Consider the following 22,026-nt stretch of genomic DNA (forward strand, 5'->3'; position numbering starts at 1 on the left):
AAATCAATATTATGTAGCCACAAATATTCAATATTCAAAATCTTTCCTTCTTCCAAGTTTTTTTTTTTTTTTTTTTTTAGGATAAAGTATAATGATGTATTGCTTAAAACAAGGCTGTTAAGATTATTTTCCGCTAGCTATTTTTCTTCCAAGAAATCTGAGAGAAATACACTTGAAGCGATGGCAGATAATTTCACTTACTGCCAATAGATTTACACTTAAAACTGACTAGTTTTAAGGAGGTGTGTTTTGCAGCGGATTAATGTTATATATGTTAGGAATGGCTAACTTTTAAACGCATTTTTGTGCAACTTAGGTATCTACTCTGTAAGTAATTGTTGCCAAAGGTTTACCATTACACAATGTCAGACAATCTGTCATTATTTAGATGTTTGAATTGACTTGTTCACACTTTATGTTGAAAAAAAGAGCAATAAATTATATTTTTGCACAGTAATATTTTCTTTTGTGTATACTTTAAAATTTTACATAAATCTTTTAATAGAATTATCGGCTTGACATTATCGGTTATCGGTTGGAATGAGGAGGAAATTATCGGTTATCGGTATCGGTTGAAAAATGCATTATCGTGCATCACTATATAATACACAAAATTTTCAATGATTGCAACTAATTTTTTAATAACTGTGTGAGTACAATATCACTTATACAGAAAAACCTACTTAAATCGCTCACGTCTCGTTCATTTTAAAGCTCAAGAACAATAGATATTTGTGTTTCACTCTTGTTTTTAAAGTCCAGTCTGTGATGACATATCATGCATTAGTCATGACATAGGTAACTTTATAACACTTTATTTAACTACCACGCTTGATTTAAAATGTATTCTTTGTAATTTAACGCTATATAAAAGAGTGAAATACGCTTGAGCCACATTATTAGAAAAACTACATTTTCTCGACAACTTGGTTAAGTTTAGGACCCCTCAGGGGGCGGTAACAAAGCAGTGTAGTCTTTTCTGAAGCTGTCAGCATGAAAGTGCGCGGTGGGAAACTACAATACCCACAAAGCACTGTTCCAGCCTTCAGTGACTACATTCTGCTGCTTATCCGGGGATGTCACACCGCTGCTATTTTCTCCTCACAGTCCCTCTCACTTTCAGCTTATAGTTCCACTGGAGTGACACACGGGGCTTTGCATAGATAGAACCAACATTAAGACACCAGACTGAAGCCCAAAATGGCAGAGCTTTGTGCCGGGAGCCTGTCGTTGGGGGAACCTGTTTTTAATTACCAAGAACACGAGCTGAATGAGCGACTCAAACGGCTTTACCCGGCCGTGAACGAGGAAGAGACCCCTTTACCCCGATCATGGAGTCCCAAGGATAAATACAGCTACATTGGGCTGTCACAGAACAACCTGAGGGTCCATTACAAAGGTTAGAGATTTGGCTCAACGCTGTAATGAGTAGTAATGCTAGTCACGCCGATTGTATGTTAGCTCGTGTTTGTCACGATGCTTATCAATCTTTTACGCTATATTAGTGGTAAATTGCTGCCTTTCTGTCCTTAGCCTTGCTTCGAGCAGACAAATGCTCAAATTGTGAACTCGCTCAACTCGACAACTCATCCAATAACAATACTGAAATTCACCCCTCATTAACACGGCTTCTTTTTTTCTTTAATTGTCACCAATGGCGTTGTTGTTGTTTCTTTTGTACTGACATGAAAATGTATTTGACGCACTCTTGCAGCTTGAACTCCTGGCTCAAAGACAAAATTTGTGATGCATATTGGGGATTCTCCTGGCTTGTAGGAGCTAGCTAATGGCTATTACTTATGCAAGCACGGTAGTTAGCCTAGAGGCTAACCATCGTTTCCAAATTGAGTTTTAACTTGTGAATCACATGCTCGTGGGGAACTAGGATGACAGGATAAACAGGCCTCAAGATGGATACGAACCATACGTGTTAACCTTTAACACGACAGCACTGAGTGGAACGCTCCAGTAGGTTGTTTTTTCGTCACGAACTTAACATCCGAAATGGAATATCTCATAATTGACAGCGATCTTGTTCTATAAAATCCGAAAATTGGCCTAACAGTGTGCCTCATGAGACAAACGGCCCAGTTCAGCTGAAGCCGAATGGTGTCCCGAGCACAACAACAATCTGATGCCTCTTTACAGGCATCCAGCTCGTTTTTTACAGCTGCTGCTACGGTGAAGGCCTCTGCGCATTCATAAGGCCATTTGCACCTATCGACCCCAAATCCAGAAACTCCTTGTGCTATATTAGTATCATTCGTCCATACTGATACCTCTTGTCCATGTTCTAAATTAAGGCTTGTTTCTGTTGCTCTTCATTGGTTCAAAATGCCAACATTGTGGGCATTTATTTACCTGATACACAATCAGTTCTGATTTCATCACTCAAACATGAACACCATGATGCACCCTATTTTAGCAGGTACATACCTGGTACTAGGGGTGTGACAAAATATCCAAATTGTAATATATCGTGATACTTTGTATCCCAAAAGGTTATCGATCATTTTAAAAAGGTGTCAATTTAAACAAACAAAAAAAAAAACAGTAAAAAGGAACCAACAAGTTGCTACCAAAATCTTCCACCATAATAGTGTCTCGGTTAACTCTTAGGCTGCATTGACGGTGCACGACGCCCAATCCATTTAGATTGGGAACGTTCGTTCATTCAAAACCAGAGCATTCACAGTCGTTCTGTCCAATTTTCAGTGCATTTACAGGTCACTTGTGCGGTTCATTTTAGGGCATTTACAGGTAATTTCCTGTTGAGTTTGAGTCACTGCCTATTCATTCGGGTGATTCCCAGGTCACTTCCTGTTCTGTAACTCAAACAGGAAGAGACCCAAAATACCCCAAAGTCAACAGGAAGGAACTAAACATCAACAGGTAAATGACCTTAAATGGCCCAAAATTACCTCATTCCCTGGCAATGGCTGCCACTGACGGCCATAGACGTTCAATTCGCTGTTCATTCGCTGCCATCCATCCCACTTCAAACGGATTGGACGTCTACTAGTGATGTACTCATTCTATTAGTTGTTTGTAGAATATCCTAGAATGATTTCCTGACCAGTGTATCGATAATCGTTATATCGCCATATTGTCAGATCATCGTTATCGTGACCTTTGTATTGCAAATCGTATCGTGAGGTATCAAGAGGTTCCCACTCCTAGGACTCATAAAATACCTCAAAATCAACAGGAAGTAACTGAAAATTAACAGGTAAATGACCTTAAATGGCCCAAAATTACCTCATTACCTGGCATTGGCTGCCACTGACGGCCATAGATGTTCAATCCATTTGAAGTGGGAGGGATGGCAGCAAATCGTTCATTTGCTGCCATCCCTCCCACTTCAAATGGATTGGACGTCTACTAGTGATACTCATTTCAATTCACAGCAGACGCCTGTTCTTCTGTTTGTTAGTTGTTTGTAGGATATCCTAGAATGATTTCCTGACCAATGTATCAATAACCGTTGTATCACCATATCGTCAGATCATCGTTATCGCGAGCTTTGTATCGCAAATCATATGGTATTGTGAGGTACCAAGAGGTTCCCACTCCTACCTGGTACGTCCTTCCTGTTTGTGCATAGCAGCTAAAGGCCTTATATTTGCTCAAATCTAGGCTGACCTGCAGAGATAGTTATAATCCACTGATAATACCATGCAGAATTTATCTGTTCCCTTTTGACAGAAGCGTGGGCTGATTTCATATAGTTCGTACTTCAATTAGTAGAAGCTTAGCATTCCAAATTTATTGATCTTGACAGGGCTCCAGATTGCCCTTAAATGGAGGCATTTCCCCCCCTAATTTAGACAGTCCAATTAAATGTGTCATTTTCTCTCCCATGTGTGACCAGGATATAAGTTGATTTTTGTTGTCGTTGCCATTGAATAGTTTTCTTTCCGTAAAAGTCTTCCTCCTCTCTTTGTCCCAGCTGCTGGCTGTAACAATGTGCAAGTCAGCTTCTTAAGCAGCAATCATTAAATGAGTGTAAATTTGAACATTTACTTAGTGAGTCGATTTAGATTATGTGCCCCTCACTTTTGTACTTAAGCCACTAAAATTTCAGGTGAAGAACTAATGTTAGTCTGGAGCTCAATCATTGCTGTTAGCAATATTTTCTCTTTAATCTAGATCATGTTTACTCAAAAGATGCTATGCAATGTTATGGTTGAGGATTAACTTCTAAATGGGTAAGATAGCATGCGCTTCTGTATTATTTCTCCCAGAATAGCAGGTTCTTTTCTGGACTCTTGCATTATATACTCCTCTTATTTCATAGTATCCATGCTAAAAAATGAAGTACTGTACTGTATTATTCCCATAACAAGAAGTTGTTAGGGTTTTCAAATAAAAACTATATTCTCAGGGTTTCCTTTTGGATTTTTTTGAAGCTGTGGTGGTGGTGGCGGCTCAAGACTGCAGCTAGCCTTTGGGGGTCCATTGGAAACTGTTCTGGACCCCTCTACAACAGCAATAACATTGCCTCCCGCTTCAAACTGATTGTACGTCTATGGTTGTCAATGGCAGACAATGCCAGGCAATTAGTTGATTTTTGGGGCATTTAACGTAATTTCCTGTTGATTTTTGGTCACTTCCTGTTGATTTTGGGGCATTTACAGGTCACGTCTTGTTGATTTTGGGTTACTGAAAAGGAAGTGACTCTAGAATCTCCCCCAATTGAATAGGAAGTAACTCAAAATAAACATGAAGTCACCTGTAAATGCCCTAAAATGAACTGGAAGTGATATGTAAATGCCCACAAAATGCACAAAAACGCTCTGGTTTCAGTCCGCCTTTCACGGCGCAAGATGGCCATTCCAGTCAAAATGAGTTAGATGTCTAGCACCGTCAATGGCAGCCAGTGGGCTAACGTAAGGCAAGGCAAGGCAAATTTATTTATATAGCACAATTCAACACAAGGCAATTCAAAGTGCTTTACATCACACGGAGATCATAAAAATCCCATTAAATCAATAGAACGTAAAAACAAAGACAATCAAAACAGGAACTAAAGTTATACATAAAAATCGCAATTAATCACAAATGCAATAAAAAAAACTACTACTACTACTACTAATAATAATTGAAATCAGCAATGGAGATAAAGCACAAGAGGAATAGAAAGCAATTAGCTTGAAATATATGGACAGTTATGGATATGCTGTGCTAAATAAAGCGTTTTAGCCCTGATTTAAAGGAGCTAACAGTTTGAGCATACTTCAGACCTTCAGGTAACTTGTTCCAGAGGTGAGGATCATAATAACTAAATGCTGCCTCACCGTGCTTGGTTCTTGTTCTTGAAACATACAGGAGACCGCTTCCAGACGACCTTCGGGGTCTAGATGTTTCATAGGAATCTAACAAATCAAGCATGTATTTTGGTCCAAGGCCATTAAGTGTTTTGTAGACGAGCAGTAGTATCTTATAGTCTATCCTTTGACTCACTGGAAGCCAATGTAACGATTTCAAAACCGGCGTAATGTTGTCCAGTTTCCTTGTATTTTTGAGGACTCTGGCTGCAGTATTCTGTACTAGCTGTAGCTTCCTAACTGATTTTTTTATCAAGACCTGTAAATACACCGTTGCAGTAGTCCAATCTGCTGAAAATGAATGCATGCATAAGTTTTTCCCATGTTTTGTTGAGTCAGAAGCCCCTTAATTCTAGCTATATTTTTAGATGTTAATAAGCAGATTTAGTAACTGATTTTAGATGGCAATCAAATTTTAGGTCTGAGTCAATAATTAAGATTTATTACGCCAAGATTTCTGACTTGATTTGTAGCTGTAAGTGACACACGTGACAATGTAGACACTATTGTAATCGAAGATTTGGTAGCAGCCTGTTGCTTCCTTTTTTTCTTTGTTTTTGTTTAAACAATGACACCTCTTTAAAACGATATATCTCGTCTCTTTGTGGGAGCATATCGTTAACCTTTTGTGCTACATAATATCGCGATATAACACCTTTTAGATACATTGTAACACCGCTACTATTCAGATTAATTCGAGCCCTAGCATAATAAAGTAATTTATAATGCAAATGGCCTCAAAAGAAGACGTGAAGGAAGGGGGTCGGCAGTGCTTTTCACTTGTTTTTCTCACTAGAAAAATCCACTCAGAAGGCTGTCATGATTCTTGGTGAGCAGCAAAAATCATACCCATTAGATATAAATGTGCTCATCAAAATTTCTATCATATCCAACTGGTATGATAGTACACATTTTTACAGCCTCGTCGATAAAACATCCTTTTTTCCTTCTGCACCCATTGTTTATTCATGAAGATTTAAAAAAAAAAAAAAAGAATTACGGGATTAACGCTCTATCATCTGAAGTCTGGCTCTTCACATTCTCGCCTTTTTAGATTGTATAGTAAAAATCAAAAGTGGAAGAAACATGAGTCCAAACCAGAAGACATAAGTCCTGATGTACATTCATGCAATTCTGTCTACATAAGCTTAATTGATTTTCACTTCACAGGGCATGGCAAAAATCACAAGGATGCAGCGTCTGTTCGAGCCACACATCCAATTCCTGCTGCCTGTGGGATCTACTATTTTGAAGTAAAGATTGTCAGTAAAGGTCGAGATGGGTAAGCATACACCTTGCATATAACTGATTTAGTGCATTTCCCAACTTGTCCTTGTAGACTGTCAAGTCCTTACATTATGTTCTGTGAGTGCCTTTAAAACAGAAAACCCCAATTTTAGTGAAGTTTGCATGTTGTCTTAAAATACAAACATCTATTGAACTGAAGCCGGAAAGTTGTGTAAAACTTGTATACAAACAAAATATAGCAGCTTTTTTTCCATCAACGAAATCATCACTTTGAAAAGAAATGCATCAGCATGTGCCAAAACAACGTCCGTTAGCTTGAACATTAAATAACTTAACAATTTATTTGAAAATAGGCTGAAAAGGTTTTGCAAACTTTCTTGAATGTTTTGCACAACACTCCAGCTTCATTGGAATTTGGGTTTGTACAAACTTTTGTTGAGAAATGTTAAACATTCATTGGGCCTGAGTTGGGAGGTAAAACACCTTCTGAGTGACATTTTGATAGAATGGCACTTGAAGAAAAAAAAAAAAGTAACCCAAAGGGTGTCTTAAGGTTTGGCAAAAGTTGGAATGTTGTACTGGGGTCCTATGCACAGATGGGGTTAAATTTTGAAAAGTTTTAAAGATTTGAAATATGTTTTAATAAGTTGTCCTAAATCTAAGAAGGACCAAACGGGACAGAGTGAAATATCTAAATATCTTTGAAGTGACACTAGGCAACTTTTCAACCTTTATAAAATATTTTCATAATATTTGTGATATGTCGACTGACAACTTGTTGAATGACAACTCTTTTATATCTTCAAGGGGGTCAATGAAAGCGATGCAAATTAACTTTTAAGCGGTTGGTAGGAACACAAAAAAAATACAAATGTGCTGACTCCTTTATGGCATACGCCACTTACCCCTTTCCCCATTCATCATAAAGACTGAAGTCAATGTAAACGCTTTCGCAGGAATTCTGCAAAGATGGCAGAGCAACAAAAGAGACAAAAAGTTGTCTCTGAGGAGGGGGAAAAAAAGGGAGCCTGCCAGGGTATACAGAATAAACATTAGCCTGGCTTTCACTCTGATGTGATGATTAATGATTTTACAACACTGTACGGGTGTGCGCTGGTCCTCATGGGAAACGCAGTCTTCCTTAAGGCAAAACACTACCCCTTTTGTCCACCGGCGTCGCTAAAATCGACCAAATCTGAAAAGTCAACAAGTGTTGCTTTGAATAAACATTTAAATGTATCATTAATTATTTAAAATACAAGCTCATTTAATGTAAAAACATATGTAGTTATTCAACTATTTAATTGTTTCATGAACACAGGTTGCAGCACTTCTTTATTTTATCTGTCAAACTTGCCCATCAAAGTCAGTGGTCAGCTAACGCTGATCTTCTGTAAGTTGAATCATTTGCTGTCGTCTGAAGTCTTTGAAAACATGACTGCCCCAGAGTGTGGACTTCAACTTTCTCGGGAGTTGGTTAGACCTTGCTGATTACATGGAAGCGGAACCTGCGGACCAAGGACTTCTGTGTGCTAAGCAGAGGAGTTTATTGAAGTTGGTGGTGTCATTTTTGCTCTTCAGTGCAGCACCTCATGAAATCATGATCAAAACCTTCTGTCATTCTTCCTCCACTTGTTTGACCTGAGTAAAAGAAGCGCCACTTTATATCCCAGAATATGTTTACTGGGTCTGCATTGATCGTTTCTGAACTCGACCCATTTTGGCTTGATGAGCTGGGTAACCAATCAGGTAATATTCCCACCCACTAAGGTTGATGGGTGATTATCATTTTTGTTGATTTTATATGATGGGTTGGTACTGTAAAGTCCTACCTACAAGCAATATGAATGTATGAATGAATGAAAGGTCAGAAAAACAGGGAATCCATTGTTCACAGGAAAAATCCCACTGTCTGACTGCAAACTGGAAAGCTTTTTGCAAATGGAAGCAGGTCTCATTACTCTGCTTTTCAATGAGTTGGACCTATTTTCAGGATATCATTCTACATTTTGCGGCAGGATAGCTGAGCAGCCAGTGGGGTGTCACTTGTGGAGTTATTTCAAAATACTTTACAACAGTTTGGTGTAGACATGGCTGATGTGTGGGAATTTTTCCCAGGTAGAATGGAAAATTTCAATTCTGTGAATTGAACTGGTATCGGAACCGGATACCGATACTGGATCATATCAGCCCTATCCCTACTTGTCATGATACCAAAATTCTGACTTTCGTAGGACACCTGCGTGAAGTACCTTAATACCAGTACTAAAGAATGAAATCATTAACTATCATGAATTAAAAAAAAAAAATCTTCAATAGAATAAAAACCCCAACAATGGAGAGCAATTAAGACCCATCAAGTTTAATAAACAAACTAGCGGATATTTTCCGAGAAAAAGGAAAAATACTCCCAAAAGTATAGTTACAAAGGTATCGCAAATCCTAATATACAAATGGGAAAAGAGAATTTCAGTTTACAAATATTGGATTTTTTTATATGAATATTGTCTCAATGACTAAGAAATGAAGACAGGTTAAAAAAAAATAGCTATTGAAGATGCCCCTGCCACTTTAAATTTGTACGGTAGGGTTATGGGTACCTACTGAAAGTGATGAAGTGAAATACAAGACCTATTTCATATATTATGTAACATTACGACTTTTTTCACTTAATTTTACGTAAAGGTACGTAATACGTAAAACGACTTAATTTTAATTCGAATTTTTTTCATAATATTACGACTTTCATCTAGTAAAATTGGGACTTTTGTCTCGTAATCTTGCACTCTATGATGTCATTCTTGTTATATTGTGACTTTAACTGAATTTATTGTTGTAGTCTTTTTTTTTTTTTTTTTTTCCCCCCTCCTTCTTTCTTTGGCCTTTGGTTCACTGGATGTTGAGGCAGAGTCCTGGCTCCGGCAGCTAGTTGTGTGGCAGCTGAATGGCAGTGAATGAGAAAAAGTATTTCATTTGCTGCTCCTTCATTATTGCCCGAAATCTGTCGCAGAAAGATAAACCAAAGTCATCTTCTTACGGCGCAAACATTCACTGTGCGATATCGCTGGGCGGAGCCTATTTGATCAAAATGGCGACATTGCATCGTGTTATACGCGTATCACCAGGCTTTCTGTTGCGAACACGGAAATATTAACCCATTTTATCCCGAATTTTCCCCAGACATGCAAACTACCAAACCGGGTTGCCCCTTTCAGTAATCAATAATAAAGAAAAAAATAATTTAAAAAAATATTATTGTTTTCTGGTCACTATTGTGACCGGCGGGTTGAAATGGGTTAACATTTTTACTTAACGGATTGCACATGCTAGAAATAGTATTGCTCTTCCTGAATTCAAAATTCCCGTTCGTATTGCGAGCAAAGTCCGTTCATTCCAGAATTTGCTGCTGTTATGTGCTGACACAATCAACAAACATTGTTATTCTTCTGCCCGAGGCTCTAGCTACAGTCATCAGCGCACTCTGCTGTGCCTGCCGCTGCGCCATCTATGTTTACGGATGCATTTGTTTGTGTCTCTAGTCTTCTATAATTACTTTGGTACGCTGACTCTGGAGCAGAATACTTTTATGCTTATGATTCAGATACCAATCTTCAATGTTTGTCCTCGAGCAAATTGCAGCACCCATTTTGTCAAAAGGAGATCTGAAAACCTGTATGTATGTATGTAACACATCTTAGTACCACAATTTATATGTAATTTTCTTGAGCGAAATATGGGTGGCTCCATCTTGAACAATGTCTGCCTCAAACTTTCGGTTTAGAAAAACCCTCACGAGTTGCGGTTGAAGTTAGCAGTGTGTTGACAAAGTTATAACGGCGAAAACAAGCTAGAGGAACCCACGGAATCTCCAAAAATAGATTCAGCATGACGTAGATGAGACGTAGATTTGATTGGATGATTATTCTCATCACTTCGATGATCATTCGTGGACAAAATTATAACAACCCGTCAGCCTGTTTTGACGTAAAGTATAGATTGATACACCGGCCACCTTAGTGACCAAAATGATTATTGTATTACATTTGCCAAATGCAGAAGGGCTGACACCGATTTTGTTGTTACAAGGAAATACTACAAGGTATGCACATATAAAGGAAATACTACAAGGTATGTACATATAGTATATACAAAAATAGTCTGTCATTCTCTTTTATTGCAGATATTGATCGCAATAAAACATTTGGACAACATGATTCCATTTCTTGTTTTATTTAAAACGATTGGTGCATGTGCAAAACAGGTCAATAAATCACAATTTATAAAATGAGTAGAAAAATATTAACGAAGGTTGAGCATACAAGGAATATATTATCAGACAGCAGAGCTTAAGGGAGTTTCTCCAAACTTTCACCCGACATCATGGAGACCCTTGGCGGCATCCAGACGGACTTTATCCCGCTGTCCTTGGTAATTCTAGCTCCAACAGCATATCTTAAAAGTTGCTGCAGTTAGAAAGCTTGTAGTTGGATCTCGGGATCGAGCTGACTGTCCGCTTCGAGGCGAGCCACCGCCTCCAGTCCCAGCCTCATGCCACTCCAGCGCCATTGAAGTCAATGGTAAAAAAATTGAAAACTGAAGTTGTAGGCTCACATAAGGAAGTAAAGCAGAAGTACAGTACCTCGGAAACTTGTGTATATACACTAAATATGTTTGTATATATAAATATATATAAATTAGGGCTGTCAAACGATTAAAAATTTTAATCTAGTTAATTACAGCTTAAAAATTAATCGTAATTAATCGCAATTAATCGCAATTCAAACCATCTCTAAAATATGCCATATTTTTATGTAAATTATTGTTGGAATGGAAAGATAAGACACACGACGGATATATACAGACAACATACTGTACATCAGTACTGTATTTGTTTATTGTAACAATAAATCCACAAATGGCATTATTAACATTCTTTCTGTTAAAGTGATCCACGGATAGAAAGACTTGTAGTTCTTAAACGATAGATGTTATGGTTACAAGTTATAGTAATTTTATATTAAAACCCTCTTCATGTTTTCGTTTTAATAAAATTTGTAAACTTTTCAATCAAAAGTAGAGTTAATATAATAATTATAAGAATAAAAATAACAATAATAAAAATAGAGTGAAAAATTTTACGTGTATTTTGCATAGCTAAATTGATATGGAATGCCAGTTTATTTAGCATTGTTGTTTAACTGTGTGTCAGAATAGGGCCTCATTACTATAGACATTATTTTTTTTTTTTGGAGAGATAGGAATATTATTTTTGTTGTGCTTTCACTAAACGATACTTATGTTTGTTGTGAAGGAGAAGCTTATGCCAATAAACGGCGCGCCTGTGTCCACTCGCCTTTACTGTATAACATATACAGTGGGGAGAACAAGTATTTGATACACTGCCAAAACCCATTGGCAGTGTATCAAATACTTGTTTTCCCCACTGTATCTGTACATATTTTACCGAAAATAAAACAAGAGACACATAATTGCCACTAAAAGAAAGAAAACTTACCGAAATATGTGTGGAGCACAAATAGCAATTTGCATTGCATTGTGAATAGACCCTACCCACGTGACGTCACAACTCCTTCCTCCTGACTGGTGCCGCCCAATTGTCCGTCAACACATCATGTTTACCTGTTACGGCTACGTACATTCCTCCTATTTACGACGTGTTTTTCTGCTCGTTAACATTAATAATCAAAATGGTGAAGGCGTGTGTGGCGGTCGGTTGCAATAACAGAGAAGATAGACGGAGAAGACGGAGAGACTTGAAGTTCTACCGGATTCCTAGAGACCCGGAGAGAAGAGAGCGAGATGGGCTGCTGCAATTGGACGAGAAAACTGGGCTCCAAACGATTACCACAGATTATGTAGTAGTCATTTTATATCTGGTAAGATGCATTTAATATATATTTAGAGGGTTTTGGGCTGACAACCCCAATTAAGATCATTGCTAGGCTAATCGCCGACAACATACACGTATGTATGTAGTGAGAGTGCTATCGCTAAACCATATAAACATTAAAAGCCCTAACTCCATTGACAAACGACATGAAATACATTATACTTGACAGTGGATGTTAGCAATAACAAAAGATTTTGAATTGAAAATTTCGTAACTCACCTTTCCAAGCACAAGATAGATTCCTGCCGAATTTTCGTGGACGAGGACCTGTTTCACCCAACCAGCAACGAAGTATTTATAAGCCTCCAAGCTCTTAAAGTTTTTCAAACTTTCGTGAGAATAGGCTGATTTTGTGTGGACAAGATAGTTGTACATATCAGGGTAGCTAGCAGATGTCAGGCAAATACGGCGGAGACAGCAGGTCGAAAAACATCGATTTACGCATCAAATATGGATCTGGCGAATGGATAAACTGAAGCTTTTCCACATAACGCCTTTTATGCAACGCATCAAGTGAGTTTACGGCATCCGAAAGCACCGGGTCTTCCATGAAATGCATTATAAATTGCTCGATCAATTGAGACCATTGATAATACAGACACAAAATGACGGACAAGGGGGCGGAACCATACAGCGAGCACGTGATTTTGTGACGTCGGTGGGTAGGGTCTATACAGCATAAACGTCTCACAACTACTAATTCTCCCACGTTTAGAAGACATAACATGAGTATGGAACGGCGCTGCCCCCAAGCGGCCGGTGGCATTCTCTTCACTCTTAAAGAGCATACGACACGAGAAAAAAAGTCTTAAATGGCATTATTATGTGAATTAGAATCATATTTTGAGACGATTCGACTATATACAACAATTTAGCAAAGCACAGATGACGAGAAATTAGCCTTTTAATCTGCCAGTTAGCCACGCCTACCATTATAGGGCTTTAGCGTCCCCAACAGGTGGATGACGTCAGCGGTAGACTGGTCTCATCGATTTTACTATTCAGCCCATTGAGGGGGAATTATTCAGAACGAGGAAAACGCGACGAAGAAAGCCGCCAAATGTCATTGTTTCAGTCTCTCTACTCCAATATTTTTACAGGATATTCTTTTTATCCAAGTATTTTTCCCCAATAGCAATATAAATGGCTTGAGAAGGACCAGTCAGCCCGTCGAGGGAGAACTATTCAGAACGAGGAAAACGCGACGAAGAGAGCAGCAAAATGTCATTGTTTCTGTCTCTTTACTTCAATATTTTTACAGGATATTCTTTTTATCCAAGTATTTTTCCCCAATAGCTATATAAATGGCTTGAGAAGGACCAGTCAGCCCGTCGAGGGGGAACTATTCACAATGAGGAAAACGCGACGAAGAGAGCAGCAAAATGTCATTGTTTCTGTCTCTTTACTTCAATATTTTTACAGGATATTCTTTTTATCCAAGTATTTTTCCCCAATAGCTATATAAATGGCTTGAGAAGGACCAGTCAGCCCATCGAGGGGGAACTATTCACAATGAGGAAAACGCGACGAAGAGAGCGGCAAAATGTCATTGTTTCTGTCTCTTTACTTCAATATTTTTACTGGATATTCTTTTTATCCAAGTATTTTCCCCAATTGCTAAATAAATGGCATGGTCATGACAAATAACAGTCTTGTGCTGAATGGAATATGAAATAATAAAAATGCATTTATTCAGGACGACATGGCAAAATTACTCCATAATGGTCAAAACTGTCGACTTCACCTTTACTGTCGCACCTCCCGAACTATATTTTATGACACCTAAATCGGACACATGTCATTTCCCTTCCCCGGCTTCGGAGAATGTAAACAAACCAGAAGGCGTGACAGCTAGCCGACATGCTAACCCGAACCGAGTGATGTTTCAAAGTCTTCAAAGCAGAAAATCACACATAACTATCCTGGATTATTTGACATGACGACCCGGTTGTCTATTGTCGTCGCGGATCGGCAAACCGCCCGGCGGAGAGCAATTTACAGTTCGTTCCCCGGAGGAGGGTGGCTGGAGTTGTTGTGCAGCTAACGGGCTGCTGCTAATGACCATTAGGACAGCTTTTTACGTGCCTATCAATGATCAAACGTAAGTAGTCCTTCATTTAAAGGAAGTTTGTAGTGTTTACTTTGTAATCGCTGTATTAATATTTGACATAATACAAAACAAGATGTTTACTCACTTCCTCGTAACTCCAATGGTCCCACAGTAAATATCCACGGTGAATGGGAACCTTTTGAAACTCCAAAAAGGCGCATACGCCTCTCCCTCATACAGAATGATTTTTCTGCAGCCGTTTGGCTGGCGTGATGCGAAAAATAAACGTATTAATCCGCAAAATCAGCTGAATCATTCGTCCCCATACACAACAGTACGCTGTATAGTGAAGAGGACGTCTTCTACCGTACACGTCACAGCGCCCTCCTCCTCAATGCAAGACCGAAGCCGGAAGTCACTCAATTTCCTGGCGCGGGATTCAAAAAACTAAATAAATATAGCGATCGCCTCCACACACATCCAAGCGGTCCATATCATTCAGAAGCATAAAATACCGCGTGTATTATGAAATAAACATGCTTTTTCGTGTCACAGGCACTTTAATGTCCATAAACGGCCTCATTGTAATGTTTGAGGCAATATGCCAGCGGGTGCGTTAATTGCGTCAAATATTTTAACGTGATTAATTAAAAAAATTAATTAACGCCCGTTAACGCGATAATTTTGACAGCCCTAATATAAATTAATGTAATTATTTAAGGACCACATAAAGCTTTCAAATGTAAAAAAATCAGAAATTTCTGTTCATTATTTCTGGGGTCAGGCATTATACAATTCCAAACAACGATGGAATTCTCATTTTTTCCCCCAGAATTACAACCTTTAAAAGGTGTCCTCCTGTACAAACACATTCTTGAAACCTGCTGTGGACCACTGTTTAAAAAAATGGGAATTTTGAAGTGCAGACATGAGCAAGTTGCAACACTGCAATGCGGTGACCTTGAGCAAGTAATTGCTCTGCAATTTTAGTAACCAAAGTGAATTCAGGATAAAATTCACAGTATGCCAGCTGAGATGATGCAGCAGTCCGTGAAGAAAATTAACAGATTTCAGGAATGCATTTGTGCAGGAGGATACCATTTAAAGGATATTTACGGACCTGACGGTGTAAACGAAATACTTGCAAAGCATTGAATGTAAAAATCTTTTTTTTTTTTTTATGCTTGCAGGTACATGGGAATTGGTCTGTCTGCACAAGGGGTTAACATGAATAGACTGCCTGGTGAGTAACAAGTGGCTGATGTTGTTTTAGAAGACTAGGATCAATCAGTAAATGTAAAATGAGTGAGACGATAAATGTCCACACCTTTGCTGCTAGGTACGCTCGATAATTATTAGATCGAAAACTATCAGGCTGATTGTAGAAATTATTACTTTATATGATGAAGCTGATTAAATTAATATTAGCTTTGTTCTAAAAGAAAAAAAACATCCAGTAAAGCATTTTTTTTTTGTCTGCATTAGGGTTGGGAAAATTTGGTAAGAGGTCAATTCGATTGCTATCTAGATCAAGGGTCCCCAAACACTCCATATCGGGCCACAGCGGGTGCAGGATTTCTTTTCAACAAATTAGAGTGACACCTTTGCACCAATCTGATGTCCTGTAAGTGTAATCAGTTGATTGTATTCAGTTGCTGCTTGTTTTAGCAGAAACGTCATTGGTTAAACGGTCTGTGCTCAATCGGTGGGAACAAAAAACAGGACCCACAGCGGACCTTGAGGACCGGTTTGGGCACCCCGATTTAGATAAATGGGTTGCGATTCGATTCAAAGACACTGTTGGATTAGTATCAGTTTGGAAGTGAGTCAATGCGAAATGAAAAAGCTATATGTAAACATCAATTGTAAAGAACCCAATTGTATCAAATTACATTCTAATTTATTTTCAAACTGGTAACAGTTCATTTATTGTTGAGAATGTTTCCTTGTGGCATTGTAAGAAGTGACAAGTGAAGTTCAAGAAAAACGTTTTGGCTTGGTTCAGAGAATATTAAAAACATACAAACTGTAAAACGTAGCACAATGTTTTAGGTAACAAAGGTTATTAAATTCTTTCCCTTGGTATAACAGCATATAGCAACAATTTATTGAAATAATGCAGTAAATTAGTAAAGATTATATTCATTTTGAACAGTTTTTTTCTCACATTGCCCCTTCAGAAAATCCCAAACTATATCTTTCTTGACTCAAAATAAAATGCAGCAGTACTTTACTTTACAGACAGAAACACAAGATTTAAGAAAATTGATAAATTCAATCTCTGGAGAAGAAAACCAATTGATTACCATAATTTTCGAATCTGTGACTCGAGTCCATTTGTCTGCTAAACATTTATGGAGGTAGATTTGTGTCTTTATTATTCAATCAAAAAAAAAGTTGCTTCGATCAAATAAAAAGTTGCTTCAATAACAATATATATTTTCAATCGAAGAAAACGTCACTTCAATCAAAAAAAATGTGTTTGAATGCAAAAATAAATTTGAAACTCCCAAAAATATATTTGAAAACTATTTTTCTTTGATTGAATTTTATTTTTTTGATTAAAGTCAATTGAAACACCATTTTTGATTGAAGTCATGTAATTTTGCGTTTGGACCACATTTTGGCTTAGACATTTGTGTCTTTATTATTCAATCAAAAAATAAATTGCTTCAAACAAAAAAATATATATTTTCAAAAGAAAAATCACTTCAATCAAAAAAAAAAAAAAATCAATCGTAGAAAAAAAGGTTTGAATGTGAGAAAATATTTGAGACTCAGAAATTTGCATTTGAACACTTTATTTTTCATTTTGTGACGTCGGTGGGTTTCTTTGAAGCAATCCTTTTTGTGTTTGAGCCATATTAGGGGTAGGACATTTGTGTCAAAATCATTCTATCGCAATAAAAGTTGCTTTAATCAAAAAACTATTTTTAATCAAAGAAAAAAATCATTTGCAAAAACATTTTACCTCCATAAACATTAAGACTTATTTTATTTTACTGAATTCACTCACAAGGGAAAGTGTAATGAGGCCAACTCGTGACCGCAAAACAATTACCACACGAACAATACAGAACGCCATTTCCCCTCCTTCTCATTTAAACGTAACAAAAAGCGGCAGGCTGTAATCATTATGTTTGTGTCGTGAAAGGATGAAAATACCAAACAAGTGTCCTTACAAGCTCATATTAATGACCACGAATGTCTGCAACCAAATGCTACCAGCCTAATATAGCTAACTGATGCTAGGCGCAATCGGCAGGCAAGATCGGTTACACAAAATTTATAAAACCGGCCCCAATTATTGGTGCCCCTTAATCTCCCGCCTTTAAGATTGGACATGAAAACAAGTCTATTAGGAGTGTAAATACAGTGAGGAAAATAAGTATTTGAACACGCTGCGATTTTGCAAGTTCTCCCAATTAGAAATGATGGGCGGGTTTGAAGTTTTCATGGTAGGTGCTTGTCCACTGTGAGAGACAATCCCCCCCAAAAATCCAGAAGTCACAGTGTATGATTTTTTTTTAACCATTTATTTGTATCATACTGCTGCAAATAAGTATTTGAACACCTGAGAAAATCAATGTTAATATTTGATATAGTAGCCTTTGATTGCAATTACAGAGGTCAAACGTTTCCTGTAACTTTTCACCAGGTTTGCACAGACTGCAGCAGGGATTTTGCACCACTGCTCCACACAGATCTTCTCTAGATCAATCAGGTTCCTGGGCTGTCATTAAGAAACACAGAGTTTGAGCTTCCTCCAAAGATTTTCAATTGGGTTTAGGTCTGGAGACTGGGTAGGCCCCTCCAGAACCTTGATATGCGTTTTTGATGATAATGCACACTCAGCAGGAAAACAGCACATTATTTTAAATTAATTGTACCCACCTAGACGCCACAAACTGTAAGTAAAAAAAAAAAAAGTTGCCTGAGAGTTTAAGATGACGCTGGACATGCTAATTGCTAATGCAAACAAGAATGCGAATTCTATGATAACGCTCCGGGCCACTTAGCCAATCATCATTGTGTTTGCAACGGCCTCCCTTCAGCTCTGCACGCTCCAGGGCAATTAATCAGTCAGGCAGGCAGGCAGATGTGGGATAAAATCACACAATTTGCGCTTCATTCAACCAAATGGTAGTAACGTGTCGCTTCACATCTTCAGTAACGGTGTTGCAAGGATGGGAAAAGTAATTAATTAGACTACTCACTACTGAAAAAATAACGTTGTTAGAAACGCTGTTATACTCCGTTAAAGGCAGTTATTAACAACACTGGTTTTGACCGTCTGTGTAAAAACAAATCAAAATAATTCCCCCCAATTTCACACCAGAGTTACTCCCCCTACGTGGCAGACTTTGTAATATCAGGAAATATTGTATCGTATTGTCATGAAATTGATTTCAACCACCAATATAAAATTGGTGCACTAATTTGCGCGTCATTAACATTCATCCACACGGCTTTGTTCTCTCGCTCCCTTTTTATTAGTGCTGCAATGATTAATCGATTAACTCGAGTATTTCGATTAGAAAAAAGCTTCGAATCAAAATTTGCTGCTTTGAGTATTAGTTTAGAGTGGCATTGTAATGGTTTGTTTTGAAAGAGTTTGCATTTATATTGATTTGGGTGGATGCAATGCCTTCTAGTGGCAACAGTGAATATGACGTAACTTATTTAACACGGCTAGATCCAGTTGCTCCCTGTCAAGACAAACATAAAGTAAGTTTGTTTGAGCTAATGTTTTTTATCCATTCGTAATTTAGTTCATAAGTGTATTTAACCCGTTTTTGTTGGGAATTTGTATTTGAACGATTTGTTGAGAGCATTCTAAAAAGAAGTTGGCATTTTATAGCATTTAAGATCGCTTACTTCTGCTATATGTTAGCCAGTTGTTCTTTTGTTGTACTTATTTTTTTTAAACCGTTTGAGGCTAAGCTCAGGTATTTTAAATTTTTTTAAATGAAAGTGCAATTCTACATTGATTGAAGAAACACTCGGGAATTTTATTTTGTATTCCCATTTAATGCTCTTTTGAAAGTGCAATCTTAGCAAGCCTTTGTTTTACATCTCATAAAACTCATTCTGCAACGCATTAAATGTCCCTAATCCGATTATTCGATTATTCGAACTAACTAGTTGAGAGATTAATCGACTACTAAAATAATCGATACTGCAGCCCTACTCTTTATACAAACAAGCCCTCTGCTCGATAATGATGTACGAACGTAGCAGTATTCTTTTGGTCAACGATGGCTATAATATGACTAAGATTAATAAGTATTATTGTCCAAAAGACTAAGGCTAAAATTTGAAGGGCTGCCAAAAACAGCACTGATATGCATTTCATATTCAAGGTAGATGACTGATCGAATTTTTTATGTTGTTATTTTTAGGACCTTCAATTATTTCTGTGATTATGAATAAGTCAAAAGAGAAAAAAACCAAAAACAAAAACTATCGTTTATCGAAATAGTTCTAGGGAAAAAAAATATAATCCTAAGAAAATTATCATAACGGGATCCAACGTCATGGTGACGTTTACACACAAACACAACATTTTGACTTATAGGGTGACATTTGCTCACATAAAATGATTTCAATGAATGACTCAGCAAACTAGATGAAGAGACATGCTTATAGAGTAACATGACTGAAGCCCATCATCCCCTCGGCCAATAAGAACATTCCCTGTCATCTAACTAGCTACAGTGCAGAGCTTCCAGGTCTGTCTGGAGCCATTTGACCTGCTTATTGATCAGGCAAGATCTGCTTTGATATATGGGGTTGTCAAATTTAGAACACAAGAACACAAGGGCAGCCAGTTCATATAACTCTAAATGTATTCACAAAGATCATTCTTTATGCCAACGTGTCATAGAACGTCAACGTGAACATTGTGATATTAAAGAATTTGCTTTATAATTCTAACCATTAGTCATTAAAAAAATATTGGTTGCTGGGATACAGATGGGTTGTCGCCCTGAATGAATAGTGTTTGTATGTTAGTTCATATGTGTAAATGTATTTGTCCTGGACACCTTTACAGGTATAACTATTTGTAAACTTCGATTTTTACATACATATGCAAAAGAGGGAATATATCTTGCGCATGCGTCCCCCTTAATAGTGCAATGTTCTCTCCTGCTGACCTCTATGTCTGATCCTGCTGTGGAGGCCTGCCCATTTCATTAGCATGTTGGAACAGTGAGCCTCGGTTTAGAGGCAATATCCCTGTCAGCAGATTAATCTAATACCTCTCAATACAGAGACCACACAAACCCACAAGTACCTTTTACAAATTATTTAAAAAAAATAAAGAAAGAAATAAAGAAATGAAAAAAAAAAAAAATAGATATAGGCATATAGTTCAAATTGAACAAAACATATTTAATGAAGCATCAGCAAATAAACTGATTTTAAAATATGTTTTTACAGTTTACAGGAAAGAATTTTAGAGTTTTGTGCCATCAGTGTATCACCACAAAGTGCCAAAACTTGCGGGGCTGCACTGATATCAAATGGATGTGGATGCACTGTAATAAAGAGCCACAACTAAGAATGGGAAGATAGTCGTGGTTTACTCATGAAAATAAGTCAAATAAATTTACACGCAACATTTGAGGCAATCAATGCAATCAAATTATTTTTATTACTTTGAGTGAGACCTCTCTTAACGGGTATTTTGGCCCACTTTTCATGAGCAAAGACTCCTGCTACCTCAGTTTTAAAGGGTCCTCAATTTTTCTTTTTCATTGAGGTGACTACCCATCCTATGTAGTGCGTGCATGTTTGTATAGCGTTTTGAGCACAATTCAGGTGTCCCTCAAACTGAGGCTTTGTCCTGCAAAATAGAACCATTTTTTTCCCCCTCTTAAGAGAGCCCTCCGTTGGCAAAGTATATTACTGAACTATGAACACATTAAGTGCATTCCTAAGAAATCGAATGAAATCAGAATCGTCTTCATTGGCCATTGCTTTTCACAAGGAAATTACCCCCCTTCTGGTTAGGGATGGGAATCGAAATCCGATTCCAATTCCGAACCGGTTCCGAGTGTTTCGAGGCCTCGACATCACAATGAAAAAGCCTTAACGATCCCTTTAATGAACCCTGAAAACGCATATTGCGTCGTGATGTGTCTTGTTGTCCAGACGCATCAAACTAGCATGGCGCCAAGAGCCACTCGCTCCAAAGTTTGGCTACACTTCACCAGGAAAAAGGGTGAAAATGAAAGGTTACGATAGTTTAGCACGAGCATTGCCGCCGTAAACAAAACAATGACAGCACATAGGTTCGAACGCTCGAAAGTTTGTCTTCACTTCACGAGGAAAAATTACAACAAAGCGACTTGCAGTCATTGCAAGGTGGAGATAACTGCATCGGGAGGGAATAGACTGCACTGTCCTCACCGAGACGCTAAGGCTTATTCCTGACTATCCAGCTAGCTAAACTCCCAAATGACGATGCAGAAGACGTTGGTATA

The 22,026-nt window shown here is 37.8% G+C and overlaps 1 protein-coding gene across 1 annotated transcript in view; it reads left to right on the forward strand.

Moving 5' to 3' along the window:
- Positions 1-1,020: 1,020 nt before the first annotated feature.
- The window catches only part of ranbp10 (RAN binding protein 10), a 46,517-nt gene continuing 25,511 nt past the window's right edge, over positions 1,021-22,026 (forward strand). Inside the window, exons 1-3 of the mRNA XM_057836598.1 lie at positions 1,021-1,399; positions 6,498-6,609; positions 15,727-15,779. Coding sequence (XP_057692581.1) covers positions 1,201-1,399; positions 6,498-6,609; positions 15,727-15,779 — 364 coding nt within the window. The 5' untranslated portion in view covers positions 1,021-1,200. The remainder of the gene's footprint in view (positions 1,400-6,497; positions 6,610-15,726; positions 15,780-22,026) is intronic.

Source organism: Corythoichthys intestinalis, chromosome 5 (genome assembly GCF_030265065.1).
Source record: "Corythoichthys intestinalis isolate RoL2023-P3 chromosome 5, ASM3026506v1, whole genome shotgun sequence".
Taxonomy (NCBI): Eukaryota; Metazoa; Chordata; class Actinopteri; order Syngnathiformes; family Syngnathidae; genus Corythoichthys; species Corythoichthys intestinalis.